The sequence below is a fragment of the Peromyscus eremicus genome, chromosome 11 (assembly GCF_949786415.1).
Source record: "Peromyscus eremicus chromosome 11, PerEre_H2_v1, whole genome shotgun sequence".
Classification (NCBI taxonomy): Eukaryota; Metazoa; Chordata; class Mammalia; order Rodentia; family Cricetidae; genus Peromyscus; species Peromyscus eremicus.
Window position 1 is genome coordinate 38520023 of NC_081427.1, and position 21613 is coordinate 38541635.

At 38.2% G+C, this 21613-nt stretch overlaps 1 protein-coding gene across 1 annotated transcript in view; it reads left to right on the forward strand.

Annotated features, from left to right (window-relative positions):
• Ndufs4 (NADH:ubiquinone oxidoreductase subunit S4) overlaps positions 1-21613 on the forward strand; it is a 108400-nt gene that overhangs the window by 20448 nt on the left and 66339 nt on the right. Inside the window, exon 2 of the mRNA XM_059276467.1 lies at positions 16793-16871. Coding sequence (XP_059132450.1) covers positions 16793-16871 — 79 coding nt within the window. The remainder of the gene's footprint in view (positions 1-16792; positions 16872-21613) is intronic.

Below are 21613 nucleotides of genomic sequence, written 5' to 3' on the forward strand. Positions count from 1 at the left end.
TCTCTGCCTTGAGTGCTGGGATTAAAGGTGTGAGCCACGACACCTGGCCCCTTCCACTCTTTCTTATTTTACCCATATATGCATATAGATGAGAAAAATGTTTATAAACCAGTGGTGGCAGTACATACCTGTAACTCTGCTAGAAGGATAGTTTGAGGCCAACCAGGCTACATATCCACTTAGCAAGACTGTCAAACAGACCAGCTGACTCACTCACTCACTCAGCCCACATCTACATATTGTTTTTACTTAAACCATTTGAAGTAATTAGAAATGTCTTGCTATGCCATCTCTACTTTAAAAGGCAAGTTATGCCGGGTAGTGGTGGCGCACGCCTTTAATCCCAGCACTCAGGAGGCAGAGCCAGGCGGATCTCTGTGAGTTTGAGGCCAGCCTGGTCTACAGAGCTAGATCTAGGACCAGCACCAAAACTATGCAGAGAAACCCTGTCTCGAAAAAAACAAAAACAAACAAACAAACAAAGACAAGTTATAAGGCTGAGGCTATAGCTAGCTCACTTGGTACAGTGCTTGCTAGGATGCAGGGGTTCTGGGTTTCACCCCCGGCAACACTGCAGAAAACTGGATGCACACCTGTAATCCCATGGAGTGGACTATGTAAAGGTAGGAGGGGAGAAAAGGTAGATTAATGAAGAATTTTAAGCAGAGAATGATATAATTGAGTATAATTGCTTGATTAGGTGGGAAGATACTTTGACAGAGATTAGGGACAGGGGTGGAATTATGGGATTGTTGCACTAGTCCAGGGGAAAGGAATGAAGATGGAGCCAGAGCAGTGGATGTGGTCACACCTGTGGTTGACTCAAGGCCACAAAGGAGAGTCAGTTGTCCACGTTTATTTAAGCAAAGTTTGGAAAAGATACTTGGTGTGTAGGGTTTCCTTTCCTCTTGCGTTGGCCCTGCTTGTTACTAGAGGGAAAGAAAGGAGCATTTGTTTCTCTATGCCAGGCATTCCATGCAATTACTTAACATGCTATTTCATTCTACAAGTAACTCTGTGCGCTATTATTAACCTTATTTTTACAGAGGAGGAAATTGAAGTGCAGCCTTGGTAGGAAGTTTTCCAAGATCATATTGTTGTTAAGTGGCAGAACTGGAATTCTAGCATGGGTCTGACTAACTCTTAAGTCCTAGTCACCACAGGATGGTTTCCCAGTTTGTTTCATGAAGACAGGAAATTGATGGTATTTTTTAAACATATATAGTTTTATCAGTTTTTGAAATTGGTTTGTTCAAAATGCAAGATTTTGCTGATCAACAGATCTTCATCTTTGACCTAAAGAGTAAATAAACAGCACCTACTAACTAGCTTTATTTTTGATATAATGTTGCTGATAATTTAATGTTGCCAAAAAGATAATGTAATGAGTTCAAAAAGTGTTTATCATTTTAGCATATTTGCTGTCGTCTGTTCGTTGTCAATATATTTATGATGCAAACATGGTCTCCGTGGTTCTTATTGCAGATACAGAGATGTTCTAAACCCAAAGATTCCCTAACTGAAGCAACAACAACAACAAAAATATGCAGCAAGTGGGAATACATAAAGTTGCAGCTAAATGCATAGGCTTAGGTAGCTCTTAATTTAGCAGGTAAACTCTGCAAGCTGTAACCGTAGCTTTAAAGCTTTTGTGAAACAATCATCTAATGGCTCTGGGTGTCTTTTGAGCTTAGAAGACTTAAGAAAATAAATTATGCTGCCCTTAAGACCAAAATGTAGCTTTGTAAAATGTGACATCTTGATTCATTTGAAAATAGTAAACTCTCAAAATACCACACTGAACTTCAGACAGTCAGTATATCACAGATAACATGCAACTCGAGTGGCATTCCCTAGAGAGGTATTATCAACAGACAGTTGCTTCTCAAGCTATAGCCGTCAGGATCTGTAACTTCAAATTAATAAAGGTTTATTTCTTTTTTATACTGTATGTCTCTTATGGGGCAGCTAGGAACTTTATTCCATATGTCCTCATTTGTGGACATACACTAACCACCTTTGATTACTATGACAGGAAAAAGAGCTGAGGCAGTCATGTGTAGACTTAAAACTTACAGGTATTGTCACTTTCTCTTACATTTCTCTGGTTAACATAAATCATGTGCCGTAACTAACTTTGAAGATGTAAGGCAGTACAATCCCACCAGATGCCTAGGAGAAATGTAATATTATTGCACAGCCCTAATGACCAAGCCTTTATGAGGAATATACGGAAGCATTCATGGTTGATTAGTATATTTTGGTAAAAGATGTTAAGTAGCTCTTAAATAATCCTTTTTAGACTGAATAAAGGTAGACCCCTAACCCCCAACTGCTAGAGATCAAGTCTAGGGTGGTGTTCTTCTAGATAAGGGCTTTATCCTCAGTTCTGAGTTAGAGATCTTGATGCTGGGTAGCTCTGTGGAGTGTGTGGTTACCTCCATCGCTGCTCTAGTGCCTCCTCCTCCTGAGGTGGACCCATGGCCATTGGCATGAGCTCACAGCCTTGCATCTGCATGGCCTGGCCACCCAGCCTAGTGACTGCCTTCAGCATACCCTTGCCATTCAGAGAGTTGTAAAGAAGAAAACACTTTTTTTCCTGGTAAAATGAAGTGTGATTTTAATTGTAATCTTGTTCACTGTGAACCTAAAGCAGTTAAACATGATGGCAGTGGAAGACCACGTTCCTGCTCTCCTGCATGTTTGAAAGGTTCTTGTAAGGATTGATTCAAGCACCACATGTCTTAGGGAAGGCTTCTGTTGCTATGATACAACACCATGACCAAAAGCAGCTTGGAGAAGAAAGGGTTTGTTTCAGATTACACTGAGAGAAGTTACAGCACTCACTCAAGGCAGGAATCTGGAGGCAGAATGGCTGTCAGCCTACCTGCTTCTTTATATACCCCAGGACCACCTGTGGGGGTAGCATCACCTACAATGGGCTGGGCCCTTCCACACCAGTCATTAATCAAAAAATGTCCATCTGGCTGGGGTGGCACAGGCCTTTAGTCCCAGCACTCAGAAGGCAGAGGCAGGCAGATCTCTGTGAGTTCGAGGCCAGCCTGGACTACAGAGTGAGTTCCAGGACAGGCACCAAAACTACACAGAGAAAGAAACCCTGTCTCAAAAAAAAAAAAAAAAAAAAAAAAAGAAAAGAAAGAAAGAAAGAAAGAAAGAAATGTCTCACAGGTTCACCTACAGGCCAGTCTTATAGAGGCATTTGTTTGTTGAGACAGGTCTCCCTGGCTATTCATGAGCTTGCTATATAGACCAGGCTGGCCTTGAACTCACAGAGATCCTCCTGCTTCCATCTCCTTCAGCAAATCCTTTCAGCATGCTGATGGATCACCACAACTAGCCATTTTCTCAGTTGAGGTTCCCTCCTCTCAAATGACCTTAGCTTGTGTCAAGTTAACAACAAAAAAACTAGGCAGCACACCATGAAAGGCTATTGAGTTACAGTGAGTCCTAGGATTGTGATACTTGAAACTAAAAGCAAGCCCTTGTATAACAAGGAAAATTGACATCTGTAACAAATATTTAATAGTTCAAATGAAATACAGATAAAAGAATTAAAGATCAATAGGCTACCTGAAGACAGTGGCTGTTCAGCATTTATGTGTCTAAGTGGCCTCAGTGAACTTGGAGACAGTGGTCTTATACTGGAAGTTTTTAGAAACACAGTCCTATCTACTACTGCCATAAAGCCTAGACCAGTATTACAACAAAAATTTGATGCCAATTCTTCATTTTGAAAAAAAGTTTTTTTTTCCTGCTGTACAATATAATTTTTAAAGTTTATTAAATTTATTCATTTATTTTACATCCCAACCACAGTTTTCCTCCTTCCTCTCCTCTCATTCCTTTCCCCTATCTCCCCTCTGCTCCACACCCGCAATCCACTCCTCTGTTTCTGTTCAGAAAGGGGCAGGCCTCCCATGGGTATCAACAAAGCATGGCATATCAAGTTGAGGTAGCACTGAGCTCCTCCCCTTGTGTTAAGGCTGGGCAAGGCAACCCAGTATGAAGAATAGGTTCCCAAGAGCCAACCAAAGCATTGGGGACAGCCCATGCTTCCTCTGCTAGGAATTTGACTTTTAAAAACAATGCCAAATGAAATTCTAAAGTAGATCAAGAAATACTGAAGGAACTTTTAGACTATAGGACATGATTGGCAGGAAAATGTGCTAGAATTTGTGAATATTCTGAGTGAACTCCTTCAAATGGAATTCATACATCTCTTAGCAAATATTTTCCTATTTAATGATGCAGACTTAAAAAATATCTAAAGAACTTGGACGATTTTAGAAGACAAGGGACATTATTCCTCTGCATAATAAAGAAATATAAAGAACTTTTGAAAATAGTAACTTTTTATTAATGCTTCAACCAAAGGATGTCATAATTGAGAACTTCATTAGCTTCTGTTCAAAAATGAGCAGCTGGCAGGGCTGGAGCCATGGCTCAGAGATTAAGAGCACTTACTGCTTGTGCAGAGGACTTAGGTTTGGGTGCCAGCACCCACTTGGGGGCTAACAATTGTCTGGCCTCCTCGGCCGTCAGGTATAAACATGGTACATATACATACATGCAGATAAACACAAACACATAAAATAAAAAATCCTTTTAAAAAATCAGCAGCCTGGGGCCTCCACCAAAAGATGCTCAAACCAAGTTACCAAATCAGCATGATGGGAAAGCTTCTAGTTAACAGCTGACACAAGGAATTCTTAGAGGTTGCCAAGATACTGAAAAACTATGCAAAGGCTTCAGATGACTCAGTGAATAAGGTACTTGCCATGCAGACATGAGGACCTGAGTTCCGATCCCCAGTACCCCTGTCAAATCCATCCCTTGTGACATGTGTCTGTAGTCCAGGCTGAGGGGTGGATATCCTGACACTGACACATTGTCCAGTAAGCCAGTCTAACTGAAACTGCAAGATCCCAGCAGAGACCCTGCCTTAAAAAGTGGAGATCACCACCTAACAACCTCTGGCCCTCCACATATCCACACAGTGCTAGCACACCCGAACACATGCACACACCCTTCCCACACAAATGAAAAGTAGTCAGTGTCAAAGCCTATATTCACTGTAATTTCCCTGCAAAATAAGATTACTGTTCATAGCATGCAGCCTGCATATGAGGAAGCTGTGAAGTTGATTATTGAACAAGGTGTCTATGTGACTATTGTAACATCAGAGACTCTTCCAATTGCTAGCTCCTGGAAGGGATTGTAAAATAGGTCCTTTGTCTGGTATTAAAAAAAAAAGGCAAAAAGATTTTACAAAGATAATTATCTTAAGGTAATTTACAATAAAGTTTAAGTTTTTAAAAATTCTTCATAAAAGCCCCAACTTTTTAGTATTTTAAGAGAACTAAATAGTTACCTATTTGTGGTTAGTAGGTAAAAGAAAATTGCTTTCAATTTTATGGCAAAGGAAGTTCATGAAAATTTCTTATTAGAGTCTTCAATACAAATGTGCTTATTATAGCATTTTTAGCCATGCTTTACCAAGTTGATATCATAACTTTACCAGTTCGTGTCATTACCAGTTATGATATCAACTTGTGGAGTCTGTTTAGTGTTCTGATGGTCTTTGTCACTTTAGGCCTTGTCTCCCTCCTTGCAAGGAAGTCTCTTCTGAAGTCTTGCGTCCCCTATCTTTGAAGTGTGTTTAGAATATTCTAAAGAATAAGTATTTCTCTATTTTTATGTGGCAACAAAAACAAATATATACAAATCAGTTAATTTTGTTTCTGTTACGAATACAATTTTTATGTTTAATAATGATTTTTTTTTAATTTTTGATGCCAAAAAGTGAAGTAGGTAACCTAAAATGTCCAATAGACTAGAGCACTCACTGCTCTCCTAGGCCGACTTTCCCTTCTGTTTTGTCCTTCAAGTTCTTGTAAGTAGATTGGAAGAATAATTGACCTCACAGGTTTTCTTAGAATACAAATCGATGAAGTAAAGAAAGATTCAACATTAGCAACTATTTCTGTGTAGAATGCGTGTTGAACACTGATGCTAGCCCAAGGTCTAAAAAATAGTAAGGGTGGCAATTGGTGGGACATATGGTCACAAAAAGCATGACCATATTTTGTTACACAGACACTAGAAGTTTCTAAAATGTATAATTTTTTTCAAAAGTGTATAATTTTGGAAAATTTGCTACATAATGCAGTACAAATGAATAATTATTGTGAAGTTCAGCAGCTCAATCTGGACTTCTAAACTTTTGTGAGCTGAGTGGTTAATATATACAGACATAGTATTTCTACATGCATATGTGAAGAGACATTCTCTAGGCAAAGTTACAAGTCTACAACTTTGGAAACCTCTAGTGAGCCTTTCTCTTTATCAGGATAAACTAGGGCTCAACAGTTCTCACAAACTATACTCTTTCTTTTGGACAGGGTTTTAATTGTGTAGCTCCAGCTGGCTTTGAATGCACCATTCTCTTTTCTCAGCCTTCCAAGTGCTGAGGGCTTCAGACATACACCACCGTGGCTGGTCTCTCAGGTTTTCATTGTGATAAAATATTCATATGTAAAATAAACTCTTCTATTTGTTTCGAGTGTTAGTTAGCATCCTGTACGTGTACATTATTGTGACAACTGCCACTGTCAACACTATACTGTTCTGAACTTTTCATAATCCCAGTGGAAACTCTGACCCATTATCTGATATTTCTTCTCAACCTTCCAGCCTCTGGCAGCCACCGATCTACAGCCTATGTGTTTTGATGCTTCTTGAAACGCACATTTCCTTTGCAAGTGCTGTATTTCACTTCCCACAATGTCTTCAAGGTCCATCAGTTTTGTATTATCTGCCAGAACCAGCTTCCTTGGAGTAAATGTTCTGTTGTGTGTATATTCAGCACATTGTGTTTGTCCACTACCTGTCAACAGATTCTGGAATTGTTTCCACCTTTTGGCTATTTGTGGTTAGTGCTGTTACACTTGTTGAGTGTGCAAGTATGTCTTTGAATCCCTGCTCTCGGTGTCTTTGGCCATCCTCTGAAATGGAGTTGTTGGATACTGCAGTAACTTCATCTTAACGTTTGGAGGGGGCTGCACTCCTTTCCCTGGGGTTGCAGAGAACAAACTTCCCCACACCCTTGTCAATTCTTGTTGCTTTCTCTTTGTTTTGGTAATAATACTTCTATGATGGGCATGGAATAGGTGTTTTGTTTTATTTGTTTTGTGTTTGTTTTTAATTTTGAGATATGGTCTTACTATTTAGCATAACTGTCTTGGCACTCTAGATGTAGACCAAGTTGGTTTCAAACTCACTGAGATTTGCCTGTCGCTGCCTCTTGAATGCTGGATTAAAGGGGTAGTCCTTCAGACCCAGCCTGTCGTATCTTAAAGGTTTTTTGCTTGTTTATGTTTGTTTTCCTGAATATTTTTGCATGTTTTGTGTGACATTAAGCTTGTAGCTCAGACACATAGTTGTTCTTGTGTTAGCTTTGTAAGAAGCTGTCACACATGCATCCAAAGTGGCTGTACCTTTTTGTAGTCCCGTGATGAATGAGACTTCCTGGTCCTCTCTTCCTTGCCGGCATTTAGTGTGATCAGTGTTTTGAAATTGAGCTGTTTTTTGTTTTGTATTGTATTGTTTTGTTGAGATAGGGTCTCTCTACATAGCCCTGGCTGGCCTGGAATTCTCTATGTAGACCAGGCTGGTGAAATTTAGCCATTCTAGTAGATTGGCAGTTCCATCTATCTCACTGTTGTTTTAATTTTAATTTGTGATTGCCAAATGACATATGATGTGGACTGCCTTTTCATATGTGCTGATTATCATCTGATTGTTATTGTGGTTGTGTTGTTGTTTGAGACCATAGGATCCTACTATGTAGTCCTGGTTGGTCTGCAACTGGGTATGCAGATCATGCTGGCTTGAACTCATAGCAGCCTTCCTGCCTCTGCCTCTCAAGATCTGGGGTTTAGAACATGTATCACTCTGCCCCCATTGTGTGTCTGCTTGATGAGGAGTCTGATAACATCTTTTGCCAAGTTCTTTTTTTTTTTTTTTTTTTTTTTTTTGGTTTTTCGAGACAGGGTTTCTCTGTGTAGCTTTGCGCCTTTCCTGGGACTCACTTGGTAGTCCAGGCTGGCCTCGAACTCACAGAGATCCGCCTGGCTCTGCCTCCCGAGTGCTAGGATTAAAGGCGTGCGCCACCACCGCCCGGCTTTTTGCCTAGTTCTTAATTAGGTTTTTTTCTTAGAGAAATTTATGAGATGCCTGTGTATGATGGATGTGACTTCTTTTTAATCGAGATAGATGTTTTGCAAATACAGTCTCTTAGTCTGTAGTTTTTCTTTTGATTTTTAAAAACAGTATTTTTTATAGTACAGTAGCTTTCTTTTTAATGAATTATAATTGACCCATTTTTGTACGTCATGAATCATTTTTGGAAGCTATAAACTCAGTGCCTGCCACAAGAGCACCTAGAAGAATCTTGGCAGTTTTTGCTTCTTAACATTAGACCTTTTGGTCTGTTTTGGATAATAGACCAAACCTTTGGTGAAAGGTTTAAGGTCAGTATATGGAGTATAGGAAGAAGACTCAGTGGGTACAGTACTTGCTGCACAAGTACAAGGACCCAGGTTCAGATCCCCAGAACTCATATGGAGAAGGTCAGGTGTGACAGCATGAGCCTGTAACTGAGGTGCCGGGGAGGCACAGGCAGACAGACCTCCAGGTTGCTGGCCTCCAAGTCCAGCTGTATCAGGGACTAAGGGGGTCCAGCCCCTCGATAGTCCCCTCCCAGGGTCCGGGAAGAATATACAACCAGCTGATAATTAGTCTTCGATGAAAAGAAATGAATCTATGTAATGAAATTCCTTAGTCCATATACTTTATTATTCTGTGTCAGTTACAAGCATATCCTCTGCTCTCATATTTAGCTCCTTTCTTGCCCAGTATCGCCTTACATTTATCTGTTGTCCCCTTTAAGTTCTATCTTAATTCCTTCATCTAGTTCTGTCCCTTCTAGGTTCTCATCCATCTAGTTCTTTCCCATATCAGCTCCTCTCCCATCTCCTCCTCTCTCGTCTTGCTCTTCCTCATCTTGTTCTTCCCCATCTGGCTCTTCCTCATCTTCCATCTTGTTCCTCTAGTACTCTTTTCTAGCCCTTCAATCTAGTTCTTCCCCATCTCAATTTGTTCCTCTCAAGTTCTTACCCATCTAGTTCTTCCATTCTCTTTTCTCTTCTCCGTGTCCCCATGCCCTGGAAGTCCTGGTATATATACACTTATAAGGAGTAATCCCTTGGCAGTGCAAAGCCAGGCTTCCAGGGTCAAACAGTGGGGTGATAAGAATCACATAGGGAGGTAATAACCGTTAATTATCATTTGCAATCCCAAAGGGAAGTGACCAATGGGGAAATGAATTAACTAAAGGCTAAATTCAGGTAATATGTAAGAAGAGGGCTCTTATGTGCTCAACTATAGTCTTAAACGTGATTAGTAGAAAATGTTAAGAATCTATAAGTTGCTAGGTCAATGGGAGAAAATAAAACTGTATTCTTTTTTCTTGTGGCTCATATCTGTCCAAGCTATCTGCCATTTTTCTGCAGGATAGGGGAAAGTGTGCTCAGTCGCTAGGCAACCTGTGTATAGCTAGATGCCTCTGGTGATAGTTAAAGGGAGATCTGGAAATAGAGGTAAGGTTTGGGAAAGGAGGAAGTAAAGCTTAATTGGCACATGCGCCAGGCCTTCTCAAACAGGTAGCCTGGATGGTTAAGTCTGTTCTTAGAGAATGCAGAGGTATCTCTGATAAGATACTTTCCTCCATCTGGGGATGGACCTGGCCGGATGCTGCCAATGATGATAATTACAAGGAGGCTTGAACTGGGGTTCTGGCTGAGCATAGCTGTCAGTGCAGAAGGTTATCTAAATATTCCTAGAAGTGGTTAGGTAAGGAGTTAGAGGTCTATAAAGTTAGTAAGGCTGTAAGAAAGGAGGGTCCAAGCTAAATTGTGTAAAGCTATTACTTAACGTCCACCTGACCTAGGCGGTGTCTCCTTGTGGAATTTATCTTAAATCAGGAGACTTGCATGTGGACTGTTATTACTGCTAGTCCTTGAAAGTGGCCAAGGGAGATATCTGATTCCAGAGAAAGCCTTTCCTGAGGCTGTTCTCCAAATACCTGGAATGTGTATGTCCAGAGAGTGATCAGTCTACACTGTTAGCCCTTCTTAGGGAAAAGTCAATTGGGAAAACTATGAAGGCACACATGATTTTCATAACAGAAGACAGCTGATAGATAACAAACCAAATAACGCCAAAAGCTCCTTGGAATTTGGCTTCCTTTGAAGGAATTCCCTGATCCCTCCAGGTAGTGACTTTGCCATAACCAGCTGAGTTCTTATGATATATTCCTGTGGCCCACAGCACAGCTGATTTGTGGACTTCAGGTTCAGTGAGATCCTTTCTCAAATAATGAAGTGGAGAGCGATAGAAGAGGACTCCCCGTTGCCAACCTCTGGCTACCACATGCCCGCACAGACATGACAGACCGACAGATGCAGTATTAAGATCACTATATAGATTTCCCCCCATGTTATTACATTGCCTTTGCTCCTTTTGCAAAGGTCAGTTGATTATATTTAAATAGTGTCTTTCTGGGCTATTAGTTGTGTTACGTTGATTCACTTATCTTTTGTGTATCCATTGCCACATGCAGACATGTTTTAAGGTCCACAATCAGGAAGTTATCAGTCTTCTGACCTTGTTAATTTTCCTTCAGCATTGTATTGGCAATTTGGATCTTTTGTCTTTGAATATGAAAGTCATTATATAAATAATGTCTGAAAAGTAACTTAGTGGGATTTTGATAGAGATTTTTACATCTATAGCCTAATTTGGAAAAAAACTGATGTTTTAACAGTACCATGTATCTGTTCATGAATATAAAACATATCTTCATTATTTAGATATCTTATGTTTTCTTTCACTAGAGTTTTTTAGTTTTGCTCATAAAGATCTTATACACAGTTAGATCTTCATCTAAATATTTACAGTTGTATATCACGTGGGAGTAAATTCTGAGAAATGCATGGATGATTTCTTCATTGGACAAACATCATAGAGAGTACTTTGGTGAACTGAGACACCTGTGATGCTACTGGAGGCTGTGATCCTATGGAAACCACATGATTTGTTGATAAAATGCTATTTTATAGCATGACTATATTGTTGTGTTGACATGTACAATTGTGTTTTTAATATCACATTCCAGTTGCTTATTGATGGTAGCTAGGAAAGCAGTTGACTTTGGTATATTAATATTGTATTATGTAACCTCCTAATTATAATCATTAAGTACTTCTAGGAGACCATTTAGTGATTCCTTGTGTTTTTGTTTAGGCTCAGATAGACTATGATGTCATTGGCAAACAAAGACCATTTTATTCTTATCTAATATACTTAGTTTTCTTTCCTTCTTTCTTTCTTCTTATTTATTTATTTATTTGCTCATGTGTTGCTTATCTATCTATCTATCTATCTATCTATCTATCTATCTATCTATCTATCTATCCATTTATTTATTTGTAACACTGGATAACCTGAAACTCCCTATGTAGACCAGACTGGCCTTTGTCTGCCTGCCTCTACCTCCCAAGCCCTGTGATTAAAGGTATGTGCCACCACCAGTCTCAGTGATTTTCATCTCCTGTACTTAGTGCATTAACTTGAACTTGCAGTGCATTACTGACTGTGCATGGCTAGAGGAAATAATCTTGTCTTTTCTCTGGTCTTAGAGGGAAAGCTTATAGTTACTTACCATTAAAAGTGATCTTATTTGTAGTGCCTTTGTATGTGTTTTGTTAACCAACGTGCCAGAAAAAAAAAGCCATAACTATGTTAAAGGTTATACAAAGGTAGCATGTACTGCTTTTCCAGAGGACCTAAGTTTGATTCCCAGCACCTATGATGAGCAGTTCACAACTGCTTATAACTCCTGCTCCAGGATAATCCTAGAGGGGTTACCAGTACACACATGCACACACCCACACACAGACCCACACATATACACATTATCAAAATATTTTAAAATTTTTTACAGATTTATTTCATGTGTATGAGTGTTTTGTCTTCATGCGTGTGTACCACTGTGTGCAGTGCCTGAGGAGTCCAGGAGAGGGCGTCAGATCCAATGAAACTGGAGTTACAGCAGATAGAGCTGTGATGTGGGTTCTGGGAACTGAACCCAGGTCCTCTGCAAGAACAATAAGTGCTCTTACACTGAGCCATCTTCTCTAGACTCTGAAAATGTTTTCTTTTAAAAAAAATTCTACAAAGCTAGCTGGCTAAAACTTCAATATTTTATAGACTAGAAAGAAGGTTTGAAAGTTCAGAACTAAATTATCCTGGCTTATCTTTGTTCTCTAATATCCATTTGTTGCCCACCCCTATGTCTGACTTACATTCTTGAGACTATAAGTTAAAACTATATAGTCCACTGGCTTCCACCAGTTCAAAAGTTGAGAATATTACAATATTACATGTTGGAAATGTTGTTCAGAGCAACATGAATAAGGGCTACCCTTTACTTGCATATGTGTACCGTGTATGCTTGGTGTCCCTAAAGGCAGAAGAGGATATTAGATCCCCTCAAACTAAGTTATAGCCCTGTGGGTGTTCAGAACCAAACCTGAGTCCTTTAACTAGTGCTAAACCATCTCTCCACCCTGCACGTCCCCCTTTCCTTCTTTTCATGTCAGGTTTATATGGTTCTTTTTTTTCCTCTGGTTTCCTATGGTAGATGCTTAGATCTTGTGATAGTCTTTGTAGCGTATTATATACAAGTTTTTCCTGCTCATAGAAATAGGAGAAGGGACACCTATGAACAGAAGATATTTACATTTTATTGATTTGACCAGCTGACAGTTTAAGTTAGTATTAAGTACCCAATTATAGAAATTACTGAATTATAAGGTGTAAATTAGCTTTGATGAAGAGATTACAAATGAAATATTTTCACTGTTATTTCCTTTGAACTTAAAGTGTATGTAGGATCTTTATTTTTCCTTTTATTCTATTCTGTGTATTTCCCCAGAATATTAAAATGGTCTCTTGATAATTTTGAGACACACACAAACATGTACAAGCTAAGGTGGACAAATGAAGGTCAGAGGACACCATGTGGGGATTGGTTTTCTTCTTCTACTGTGCGGATCCCAGGAATTGTGCATCTTTACCCGTTGAGCTGTTTTGCTGTCCTCTTTAATCCTGTTATCCTTAATTTTCTCATGAATAATTGATTATTGCTTCTTTCTAGAGAATACAGTATGCTGAAGACAATTTAAAATTTCTATATTCAAATTCTTGAGAAAGTTTAAGATCATTAATTGAAGGTGATTAACATATCAACACATTTCAGGTCCAAGATAATTACTATGATGTGGAGAACATATATTATTACTTTATCAGTTCTGTTAGAATCTCAGTAATATTTTCCTGTGGTTTAACATGGAACTAAACACTTTCTGATTTAATATGAATTTAGGTTAATTCAATTTGTAAGAAGTTGGAAACAAACACAATGGGTTCTAATAAAAAAGGCTAAGGATTAATTAATTCCTTAGAGATTTGTGTGAGATTAGCAATTTTATTCCATACATAACGGGTCATTTCTGGTCTTGAAACTACTAGCCTAACTAATGTTTAGAAAGTGATAGTCAGTCATTTGCAGCAATTTTTAAAAAAACTACTGCTGACTCCTCACCAAAGGAGTTACAGTAAAGGTAAAAGATAGCCAAGTCCATAAAATTGTTCTCTGACTTTCACATGCATGTCTTGACTCATGTACCACCCTACACACGCACACACACACAGTAATAATAAATTAAAAAAATTAAAATAGCCCATTTAAAATGTGGGGCAAGGTGCTAACAGCAGTGAGAGAGCACTGCACACCTGTAAGAATGGCTAATAGCTAAATTAATGACCGTAGTCAAATACTAGCAAGAATAGAAAAGAAAGGAAGCCTCACTTATGCTTAGTATGAATGTAAGGTGGTCCAGCCACATTAGAGAGCAGTGTGGGAGTTTATTAAAAGGCAGTATTATCATAAGATTAGCAATTCTTCACATAGGTGTTTTCTCAAATGAGCTGAAATTCTGTGTCTGCAGAAAAGCATTTACATTGGTACTTTTTTTGCAAAATAACCCAAGTGTTCATCCATGAAGATATGAATTAGGAGACTTAAAGTTGTAACTGTAGATTTTTAAGGAAAATTTCATGGGTTATTATGTAGAGACTATTATACAGAGAATTCTTCAAATTACGAGTTTACGCATTTGTGCTTATTGGAATCACATAGGCTGTCATTATTAGAGATATTAGAGCAGTAAATTCCTCAATTTAGAAACATAAAGAATGACATCTGGAAGCAGAAGAGTTAAATGCTTTGTGAGAGATAGGAAATTGTAAGGCCAGAGTTAGAAATAAGACCTCTCAATATCAAATCTCTCTCTCTCTCTCTCTCTCTCTCTCTCTCTCTCTCTCTCTCTCTCTCTCTCTCAGTGAATTTACACACACACAAAAATAAATGAGTTGTATACTTTAATAATGGTATCTGGTAATTACAAACATAGCTGGCAGAGATTTATCGTTTGGGCAGAGAATTAATAAGATTAATGCTGTAGATATCTGGAAATGTGATCAGTTCAGATACAAAAAAGTCAGTGGTTATATGATTCTCAGTGCTGTCTTACTTTTGCTTTTGACCATGTAGCACCATTAGGAGCGCTGCTGTATAAAGATCTCAAGACACCACTTTCACTCTTTGGAGCATATACTCAGTAATGGCATGGCCACATCAAACATTAATTCTGTGTTTAATTTTTTTTTGTTTTGTTTTGTTTTTCAAGACAGGGTTTCTCTGTGTAGTTTTGGTGCCTGTCCTGGATCTTGCTCTATAGACCAGGCTGGCCTCGAACTCACAGAGATCCACTTGGCTCTGCTTCCTGAGTGCTGGGATTAAAGGCGTGCACCACCACTGCCTGGCCTGTGTTTAATTTTTTTAAGACACCACCACATTATTCTGCATAGTTCTGTACCATCTCATATTCCACAGAGATTTTAGTTTCTCTATGTTCCTGTCAATGAGTATGGTCTGTTTGTATATAACTATCCCAAAGGATATATGAAGTAGCACGTCATTGTATTTTGACTTGTGTTTTCCTAATTCTTAGTAACCTTGAACATTTTTCATTTACTTATTGGTCATTTATAAATAGATAAATGCTAACATGTTCTTTCCTTGCTTTTATTTTATTTTATTTTGTTGCTAAATCTTTGAAACCTTTGGAATTATCCCTGTTCAGTGTATTGCTCTTGCCTATTTGGAAGTTGAGTCTTTACTGTCTTGTAAATACTTTCTCCTTGCTTGTTATTTAATGTTGGTTATTTTACAGTCCGTTTTGTTTAAAAGATTATATACTATAGGTATATTCCTTAGGGTCAGGAGATATGTTGAGTGTCAAGTCAGGGCCTTGTGCTTCCAAGGCAGGCGCACACTGTCACTCTACTACTCTGTCATGGCTATAATTATTAATGTTGACTTCATAATTGACTCTGGCCCTTTGTTGCTACCTGAAATATTTGAAACTAGAGAACATGTTTTTCCCTTGCATTTTGAAATTTAACTAGGGAGTATTTATTTAGCACATAACTTACACAAATATATATTATGCATGCTTTTTTATGTAGGCAATTTTTCTGAAGTTAAATACATGAATGTATTATTTTAAATAAAAATTAGAATCCTGCTAGCCATGGTGGTGCACACCTTTAATTCCAGTACTCTAAAGGCAGAAGTGAGGGGATCTCTGAGTTCAGGGCCAGTGTGGTCAACATAGCAAGTTCAAGACCAGCCAGGGCTGCATAGTGTGACCTTGTCTGAAAAACAAAGCAGCCACACACACCCCATCCCAGAAAAGGTTGAGATCCTTTGCAATATAGCAAGTCTTAAAAGTTTTTTCTTACAAAAAATTTTAAATTGTGGGCCTGGGGATATAGCTCAGTCTGTAGAATGATTGCTGAATATGCAGAAACCCTGGTTCAGTCCCCACTACCACATAAACTGGCATGGTGATATAGTGTCAGGAATCCTTATCTATATAGTGAGTTCAAAGCTGGCTAGAATATGTGAGACCTATGTCAAAGGAAGAAGTCATGAAAGGGATGGATTTTGTGCCCAACTACTTCCAACTTAATAGTTCTGTTTCAGTATTCAGGCCTTTTTCAGTATTGTAAAAAAGATAGTGGACTAGACTAACAACAGCAGTTAAAGTAATCATACAAATAATTTTTACTTAAATTGCTTCTAGATTGAGAGTGAAATGAAGAAATTGTTCGTATAACTGAGCCCCCCCCCCCCCACTTTCCTGATGCCATCATTTAGGAATCAGCATTCCAGCACAGTTGGTAGATGCTGTTTTGCATGTTTTCGCCTAGTCTTGACAAACCAACCACTGTACCCTCAGAGAGAGCAGTCCAGTACTTGTCATTGGTGCCCTTTTTGTGAGAGTCTGTAGACTGACAGAAAGTGCCGCCTGTTGTGAACTGTCAAGTGAGAGTTTGCCAAAACCTCAGCAGACAGAACTAATTGGGCAGAAAAGGGGGCTTTTGTGCTGTCTTCTCTCTCTTTCCTTTCCTTTCATTCAGAAGAAGACCGAACTGTTAGAGTGGCGTGTTTATGTGGGTCTGTCTGCGTCCGTCTCGGCGTGGCGCAGATCACTCTCTAACTCCAGGTCTTGCACTGCAGGTTGTTGAGCACATCCACATGGAAGCTGGCGCAGGACCAGACTCAGGACACACAGCTCATAACAGTCGATGAAAAACTGGTAAGGACTCCTACAACGTGCTGCCATTGGGTGGTTCTGTACCATAGATTATTCGGTTCAATGTTCTAGTTCTCGGAAAGTTATACACAAACCTTAAGATTTTCACAGTAAAATAAATTGAATATTATATGCAAACATCATATACTAATACTAAGAAAATAAAGGTTTCTATTTTTGAAATGCTGATGAGTAGTAATTGGAAGTCATTTTGAAATATTCTTTTTAAATTTTCTAAATTACATTTCTGTTTAAGTTATATGATACTTACTAGTGCTCTCTAAATTAAATATACTGGGTTTTTCTAGAATCATGCAATGTTATTATCACTGTCTGTTTGTATGTGTGCCCATAAATATCATTTCTGCATACTAAGGAGTTAAATTACAGCTAACAACAAATGAATAGTAATATTTTTCCATCATCAGTCAATAAAATAAAAATATCCTCAGTGTTTAGATGCTGTTTGATACAAAGGCTCATATTATACAACAGCACAATGTTTGTAATGTTTTCAAGACTACTGGCACAAATATATAATAGTAGAATAAGTATGCATTTCATTTATTATGTGGTTTATGATATAAATGGAAGGGTCTCTTAATTACCCCCTCCTAGACAAGCTTTCTACACTGAGCTCTACCCCAGGACCACCTGTCCCGTTCTAATGATGGAATCTTTTATCATTCAACTTCAAACCTCTAAGCACGATCCAAGCAAGCCATTCTGAAATTCCTATTTATACTACTAAAGATAATAAATGGATAAATAAATAGAAAAGTAAGCAGATAGTTTGGAAATTTTATGTCTTAGACCTCAGGCTAACTGACTTTTATTCAGATGTCTGTTAGTCCTCTCTGTTGACCCTGCCATCATCTTGGTGTAGACAGTGTCGTGTAGATTACTGCAATAATGTCATAATTGGTCTCCCCATGTATTTCAGTCTCCTTCTGGTTCATTTTCCCCAGGATAGTCAGAATAGATTGTTTTGTTTGTTTTTGAGAAAGGGTTTCTCTGTGTAACAGCCCTGGCTGTCCTGGAAATCTCTTTGTAGACCAGGCTGGCCTCAGTCTCACAGAGATCGGCCTGCCTCTGCCTCCTGAGTGCTGGGATTAAAGGCATGCGCCACCACACCAGTGAATGTTTTTTTAAATGTTGGTTTGTCGCCTCTTGTGTATAAACCTTTGGTGGTTTCTATTGCCCTAACAGTTAACTTTAAAATCCTGATGGTCTCCAAGACCTTGCATGATTTAGTTCCTGTCTTTCTGTCTAGGTTTGTTTTGTACTATTTGTTTATAGAGTATTCTGTAGACATGGAACTTGCTATTCTTTTTTCTTGCATTCAGAGTTCTTGCTTCTCTACCCAGAAGCTTTGTACTAACCCTAGGTTTCTATTCAGTCGCCATCTATTCATTTTAAAACATAATTAATTGTACTTGTTTAGGCAAGAAAAAAGAAACAAAGCAGTTGTGTGTAACAGGAACAAGTCTTTCCTATGACATGTATTCTAATCGTTAGTTAATGATAGCACTACTGTTTTAATTTCCCTCTGACTATCTCATTGGAACACAGAGATTAGCTTATTGTTACAGTATTACTGATTATTCACATTTTATAGAATTTATTAATAGTGTTTCCTGGGTCTTTCTATTTTTAAAGACTCAACCAATTTATATATTACTCCAAACCAGCAGTTCTCAACCTATGGGTCATGATCCTTTGGGGGTTGAATAATCCTTTCATAGGGGTCACATATCAGATATCCTACATATCAGGTATTTACATTATGGTTTATAACAGTAGCAAAACTACAGTTATGAAATAACAGTAAAAGTAATTTTATGGTTGGGGGTCACCACAACATGAGAAACTGTTTGAAAGGGTCGCAATGTTAGGAAGGTTGAGAACCACTGCTCTAAACAAACCATTGAGGTATTTAGACTGCTTTAATGTGATGCTTCAGGTAACATGCCACAAAATCAGTTGTACTGCTGATGGATTTTGCTCTATATACATTTCCCCCCAGCATTGTTATTTTCCTTGAAGTATGTCAGTCAAATGCCAGTACAATATTCTAGCAGAAATTAACTGAGTTTCTGCACATAGTCACAGTTGGAGGAATATTTAATATGGATGACTGAACCCCTAAGTTAGAGTTTTAGCTATTTATTTTTATATTTAAATAAATTTTATATTATTATAGCACTTAATAATCTAATAGGCAACAAAATACTGCTAGATTTTCATATCTTGTTCTTACACAGCTTCTGAAGAAAGGCTAAATAAGTAACATAATGAGGTCATGGGCTCAGAAGAGCATTCACAAACACAGAGTATTTAGAATCAATTATGTTTGCATTTGAGCAAACAAAGATTGTTATACATATATTCTATATGTATGTATCAACATTAATGATAAAAGTATTTCAGAATGTAAATACCATGAATATTTTAAAAGATTTGAAACTATCACTTTAATATCACTATTATAAATAATATAAAGTAATATAAAACAATTTATTATACCTGGTGCCACCACTTTAATCCCAGCACTCAGGAGGCAGAGGTAGATGGATCTCTGAATTAATGTCAGCCTAGTGTGAGTTCGAGGCCAGCCTGGTCTACAGAATGAGTTCCAGGACAGTCAAGGCTGTTACACAGAGAAACGCTGTCTCAGAAAACAAAAACAAAAACAAAAACAAAAAACAAAACAATAACAACAAAACAGTAAGATGGACTAGTAAAATGGTTCAGTGGATAAAGATGCCTGCTACCAAGTCTGATGACCCGGATTTGATTCCTAGCTTTTATATGTTGGAAGGAGAGAAGGAGTACCTACAAATTGTCCTGTGACCATCACATAAGGTATGCATACATAAAAACATTCCTACGCACACACACACACACACACACACACACACACACTAAATTAATTAAAATGTAACAAAAATTTTAAAGAGGTATGGGCCTTAAAGGAAAAAAAGAAGAAAATGATAAGATACAGATAGTTAAAATATATTTGTTAAATGTATTTAATGGAAATTATATCCAGAAAATATATGCATCATTTATGTCAGCCTCAAAGGCTATATGCTATGTAGTTCCATTTATTTGATATTCTAGATATTGGAAAACTCTGGGAATAAGAAATTTATTAGGGGTTAGCAGGGCTGGATGTGGGTCAGGAAGAATTAAATCTAAAACAAATGAGGAAATTTTGGAGAGTGGTGTAACTATTCTTGATTGAGATGGTGATCCTCATGTGAAAACCCATATTTTATTGTTTTGTGAAATAAACAAGAATCCACAGAACTGTACAATAACAATAGCACAGTTTCCTGTTCTAAACTATCAGTTCTCCAAAAGGGTATGAAGGTCACTTCTTAAGCTTTTTAAAAAATTAACTTGTGTCAGTTGTTCTGAGGTCTTCCCAAATCATATGTAGGACATGCCATCTTCTACTGGTCAGCCCTCTGTATACTGAATTTGCTGCCAGCTTTTGAATCTGTTAAATTAAAGACCTTCTTAAAGGATGGTTGTAGGAGTGCCTAAAACTTCTTTAGAAGGTATACAAAGTGAATTATTTTCACAATTATACCATCTTTATTTGCCCTTCTCACTGTGTTAATAATTTACAAAAAGAAAAAACTGCCAGGCGGCGGTGACGCGCGCCTTTAATCCCAGCACTCAGGAGGCAGCGCCAGGTGGAGCTGTGTGAGTTTGAGGCCAGCCTGGTCTACAGAGTGAGTTCCAGGAGAGGCACCAAAACTACACAGAGAAACCCTGTCTTGAAAAACCGAAAAAAGGAAAAAAAAAAAAGAAAAAAAGAAAAAACCCTGAACAATCAATGTTTCAGGTCATTAAATCCTGTTCTTTGTGGTCACAGTTTGAAAAACAAGAACTAGTTTATGTGAGGAAACAGTGAAAAATTGGTAAAAATTTTAATTTTAAGTATGCATAGACTATTTCTGTTACTCACCATAGCACAGTGGTTGTCCTTAGGAAAAACCGTGTGTGCTTTAATATTGCTGCAGGTGTAATTAGCCACTTTTTATGGTACAACTTTTAATTGAAACAACAAAATCAGACAACAGACTGGGGGTATTATTTAGTCACAAGTGTTTGGCAGACTTTTTTCCAAAATGAACCTACTAACTTCAAGAGAATGTAGTCCGTGGTGAACTTGAGATTTTGTGTCCTTTTGGTGTGTGTGTATGGATGTCTGTGGGTGTAAACATGTGTAACCGTGTATGGCTGTAGTGTGGGAAAGTGCTCCAGAGGTGGGCAATGAGCCTCACTCAGGTGTGGCTTCAGGGGTGCTGCTCAGGCCTGGCCTCAGGAGCTGCCCACCTTTGTCTTGTGATAAGCTCTTTTGCTAATTTGGCTCTGGTAGCTGGATACAAGACCCAGAAATCCTCCTGCCTCCACCTCTCCTCTGCTGAAATTACAAGCACACATCATGTTTGGCTTTTACATGGCTGCTGAGGAGCGAACTGAGGTTCTCTTGCTTGCTTGGCAAAAACTTTACTAACTGAGCTATCCTGAAAATTTTAATTTTTATAGACTTTGGTTCTGCTGCTGACCTGATTAAATTTGATGCTTTTGTAGTGCTTCAATCCTATTTCAATGTGTTTGGAATTTATAGTAACAAATGTGATTTTTAAAAATGTGATAATGAAGTATGTTGGGAATATGTATTTGGAATATATGCATACTTCCATGAATCAGTATAACCAATACATGAT